Source organism: Triticum dicoccoides, chromosome 4A (genome assembly GCF_002162155.2).
Source record: "Triticum dicoccoides isolate Atlit2015 ecotype Zavitan chromosome 4A, WEW_v2.0, whole genome shotgun sequence".
Taxonomy (NCBI): domain Eukaryota; kingdom Viridiplantae; phylum Streptophyta; class Magnoliopsida; order Poales; family Poaceae; genus Triticum; species Triticum dicoccoides.
The window spans coordinates 707,178,400-707,183,078 of record NC_041386.1 but is presented as its reverse complement, the minus strand read 5'-3'; the positions used below and the strand labels follow the sequence as shown (position 1 = coordinate 707,183,078).

Sequence of the window (4,679 nt, the reverse complement as noted above, 5' to 3'; positions counted from 1 at the left end):
CCAGCTTCAATAATATGACGATGCTTACGTTCGACTGAACCATTCTGCTGATGTGTATGTGGACATGCTAAACGATGAGCTATCCCAAGCGACTGAAAGAAAGAGTTGAGGTTGCGATACTCGCCCCCCCAGTCTGACTGGACATGAACAATTTTGTGCTTGAGAAGACGTTCAACATGTTTTTGAAACTGAACAAAAATATCAAACACATCAGATTTGCGTTTAATAAGGTAAAGCTAGGTAAAGCGACTATAAGCATCAACGAAACTGATATAGTAATTATGACCACTGACAGAAGTCTGAGCAGGACCCCATACATCTGAAAACACAAGTTCTAAAGGATGTTTCACCTCACGACTGGACTCCGAAAAAGGAAGTTGATGACTCTTCCCCTGCTGACAAGCATCACACACTACTACATCTTTATGACTAGACAAACTAGGAAGCTCATGACGATGCAAAATATGATGGACAATAGGTGTGGCCGGGTGACCAAGACGAGCATGCCACTGTGACGGAGAGACCCAAACTCCACTGAAAACACAAGCGACACCAGGATGCTCCAGACGGTAGAGGCCCTGGCACAACCGCCCACTAAGAAGAATGTCCCTCGTGCCCCGATCCTTAATAAAAAGATCAAAAGGGTGAAATTCACAAAGCACATTATTATCACGTGTGAGTTTAGGAACTGAAAGAAGATTACGGGTCACAGATGGAACTCGAAGAACATTGCGAAGCTGAAGACTCCTATTGGCATGTCTAGTGAGAAGAGATGCTTGACCAATATGAGAGATGTGCATACCTGCTCCATTGGCGGTGTGGATCTTGTCGGAGCCATGATAGGGTTCACGAGTGTGAAGCTTCCCCATCTCGCTGGTTAGATGCTCTGTCGCCCCAGAGTCCATGTACCAGTGTGGATCGATGGAGTAGGACTGAGTGTGTCCCTGTTGCTTCTGCGGCGCGGGACGATCAGCCATGGCGACCTGACGGGCATTGTTGCGTGTATCTTTGCCGTCATTGCCAAGACCAAGGAAGCTTCGCTGGAAGCGCTTATGACACTTGGAGGCCCAGTGCCCATCGCGGCCACAAAGCTGACACACACGTGGACCGCCAGCCCCCGGTAAGGTCGCAGTAGGTGGGGGGGCCGAGGCGGGCGACGGTGGCAGCCCCAAGGGAGACCGGGGTGATGAAGAAGAGCGGCCACCCTTGGTGGCGGCGTTGGCCGAGAGGGGGCCAGTGCCCCTGGTGCGGCGAGTCTCGACCCATTGCTCAGTGAGAAGGAGCCGAGAGAAAACCTCGTGTGCCAGCATGGGTGTCGAGTTGCCCCGCTCGTTGATGATCTCGACTAAGGCATCATACTCCTCATCAAGACCATTGACAATAAACGAGTTGAACTCAGAGTCGGTGAGGGGCTGTCCAATGGAGGCCAATGTGTCGGCGAGGCCCTTGACCTTGTTGTAGAACTCAGTGGCAGTGGAGTCAAGCTTCTGACACTCTCCAAGCTGACGACGGAGTGCAGAGACTATGTATAGCTCTGATACCATGTAAGACAATAAGTTTTGGGGAACCAGCACAACCCTCTAGGGGTGGCTTATCTCATTATATATAATGGTTGTGTTACAATATGTACCATATACGTACATAGGTACAGAAGCTATACATAGTCTAACAGGCACACACATTTGCTTTTCTTACAATTAGAGGCGCTCACAAATACACATACACTCATTCTTATGAACACATGCATGCATATCTTATCTTTATGAGCATCTCTGAAAATTTTGAGTAGATACAACTTTTTGAGGTTGACGAAGTCACTACATGCGCCTCATAGTCGACGGAAATGTCTTCTCCCAGTGAACAAATATCGCTGAATAGCCTGAAGTAAATCCAGGAAAATGCGCACGTGAATTTGAACCCTCGTGGAAAGGTTCCACCACAAAGAATCTAACCATTTGAGCTCAGTTCGTCGTTTGCTTTCAACTTTTTGTATAATGTATTTATTCCAGAGGTCTATAAGAAATACAAGTGTGTACAATCGTACATTAACCAACATCTTTAACCGAAAAAATATGCACTGCTAATACTAGCCGTCATGGGGTGCAGGTCCAACTTTATTGAATGGGGGCACAACAGCCCGCGTGCGCCAAATCCTCACTCAAATTAATCCTCACTCAAATACAGGCCCAAAAGTAGATGGCATAGTGCTATGATGTTATCGGTCCATAGGGGCCAACTTCTGAGAGAAGTATGATGCAGATGTGAATGATGCTACTCCCTCCATCCAGGTGCACAGAGCGTCTAATGAAAATTTATTATCCACATATATAACTTATTATGCGTGGAAGGAGCTCCTCATTTTTCATGATCATTAATTTTTATTTTGCCATCATGTTGGTAACATATTCTTCGTAATCCATTCAACTAACCGCTCAAAAAGTTACTGGAACTTTGAAATTGATAAGGGATTGATTTCATCCTAATAAACGCTTCAGACTGTCCAAACCATTTATTTATCAGCTTAATTTTCTTGTTTCAAGCCAGCAGCACCTCGTGGATGAGCCTATCAACATTGCGCATGGACCTTCCATCACACCGTGCGGAGGCCGGGGCGCTATCCCGGAGCTCTTGCACACGCCGTCGCATCTCTCGCCCTTTCTCCCCATCCATGACCTCCCGTATCATGGCCTCCACCTCAGTCCTCCTCACTTCTTCCCCGACCTCCATCCCGATGCCCCACTCCGTGCACTTGTAGCGGCAGTTGGTCTGCTGCTCCGCAAAGAAGGGCCAACACACCATTGGAACGCCGCCGCATATGCCCTCCAGCGACGAGTTCCACCCAGAGTGCGTGAGGAAGATCCCTACGGCCTCATGCTCCAGCACCTTCTCCTGCGGGCACCATGTCGAGAGCATGCTCCGCCCCTCGGTCGCCGCAAAAAACTCTGGCGGTAGTGTGGTCTCGTCGTCGCCCTTGACGAGGTCAGGCCGCACGTTCCACAGGAAGGCGTAGCCGGTGTTGGCCAACCCCCACGCGAACTCCAATAAATGCTCCTTGGACATCACCGTGATGCTCCCAAAATTTACATACATCACGGAGTTCGACGGTTGGCTGTCGAGCCACCGGAGGGGCGCGTCCTGCTCCTTCCACAGGTTGGACCCGATGTCGGCGAGGGGGCTCTCCTTCGAGACATTGTTGCGGACCGTGAGATGGAGTGGCCCCACTGTATAGACGGGCGGCAGGAGCTTGGACATGGCATCGAGCAGGTCCGTGTCGAGCTCGTCCCAGGTGTTGATCACCACCCCCGACGCCTGCGACATGGCGGCCGTCTCATGGACGAAAAAGTTGAACATGATGTCATCGGGGTCCGTGGTGCGCACAAAGCTAGGGAGGTCACGCAGCCGCAGGTCTTTGGGCATTGACGGTATCCAGTCTATGATCGTGTCCAAGTATCCGTTGCTCAACTGCGCCTCTTCTACACCAACCACAAATAAATTACAGTATGTGGCATGAGTCAACAAAATTCACCCTTTGCCGTAAAAAATGTTACCTCCATTTTAATTTTGACGTGCACACAGGCAGCCAAAGAACATGTGTTACTTGCTAGTTGAAGAAAGCTGGTTTTCCTGTGTATGTACAGAGAGAGACATGAATATATACCTTTGAGAGGGAAGAGCCCACGATCGAGTAGATCCTTATAGTGGCAGTAGCTCATGAAACCACAGGCGCTGGCGGTCCAGAGTGTGGCGCAGCGGAGGCCGAGTTCCCGCGCGGCGGCAAGAGCGAAGCTCATGGTGCTATCGGCCACCACGCAGGTCACAGGCGGCAGCGCGCCGCCGGAGGTCTCTGCCGCCTCGTTGAGCTTGACGACCAGCTCCTTGAATCTGGGGAGGCAGGTGGTCATTGTAGAGTAGCACAACTCAGGGATGTCCTGCGTGGCCTCACGGTCGGACGGCGGAAGGCCGTCGGCGATGGCGGTGAACCGGAAGGCGGGCAGCCCACGTAGCCTGTCGGCGGACTGGGAGCGCAGCAGGCGGCGGTGGTTGAACTCGTTGTTGACGAAGGTGACGTGGAAGCCCCTGGCGTGGAGCAGCTTGGCCAGCTTCATCATCGGCGTGATGTGGCCTTGAGCCGGGTACGGGATCATCACGGCGTGCGGCCTCTCACCCGGCGCCAGAGACCCGATCTCCATGGCTTCCTTCCTAGCGAGCCTGCCTCACCTCACCTTGTGCGTGTGGCCGTGTGCGGTGAGCTCCGGCCATGAGCTCCTGGACATGTGCGTGGTACCACCTCCGTTCCGAAATATAAGTTTTTTTAGAGGTTACGCTATGGACTACATACGGATCAAAATGAGTGAATCTACATTCTAAAATGTGTCTATATACATCCATATGTAGTTTGTAGTGGAATTTTTAAAAAGACTTATATTTAGAAACGGAGGGAGTACATAACATGGCTGACGGCCGGGCATGGGGGTGTAAACGCCTCCACGTGCTCACGGGTAGTTGGATCAGTCGATCTCAACTTCAATGGCCGCCTGGCTGCTGCCCATCTGTCATTGTTGGCTTCATGAATTATTGTTGTTGTGGGAGGACACGGAACCATGCATGAGATCGAGTCAAATGGTTTGGCGGATTTGCTAATTTCGTGACCACTCATCATTTCCGGCTATTCTAAACTC

The 4,679-nt window shown here is 51.0% G+C and overlaps 1 protein-coding gene across 1 annotated transcript; it reads right to left on the bottom strand.

Annotated features, from left to right (window-relative positions):
* Nucleotides 1-1,965: 1,965 nt before the first annotated feature.
* LOC119288049 (7-deoxyloganetin glucosyltransferase-like) lies at nucleotides 1,966-4,282 on the bottom strand. Its single transcript, XM_037567668.1, has 2 exons — nucleotides 3,659-4,282; nucleotides 1,966-3,473 (listed from the first exon to the last, which is right to left on the bottom strand). The coding sequence occupies exons 1-2, from the start codon at nucleotides 4,188-4,190 to the stop codon at nucleotides 2,536-2,538; spliced, it is 1,470 nt and encodes a 489-aa protein (XP_037423565.1). The 5' UTR covers nucleotides 4,191-4,282; the 3' UTR covers nucleotides 1,966-2,535.
* Nucleotides 4,283-4,679: the final 397 nt, after the last annotated feature.

Coding starts and splice junctions, on each gene's coding strand:
- LOC119288049 (XM_037567668.1), bottom strand. CDS start 4,190: ATGGAGATCGGGTCTCTGGCGCCGGGTGAGAGGCCGCACGCCGTGATG. Junction 3,474..3,658: donor TGGGCTCTTCCCTCTCAAAG/GTATATATTCAT, acceptor TGGTTGGTGTAG/AAGAGGCGCAGTTGAGCAAC.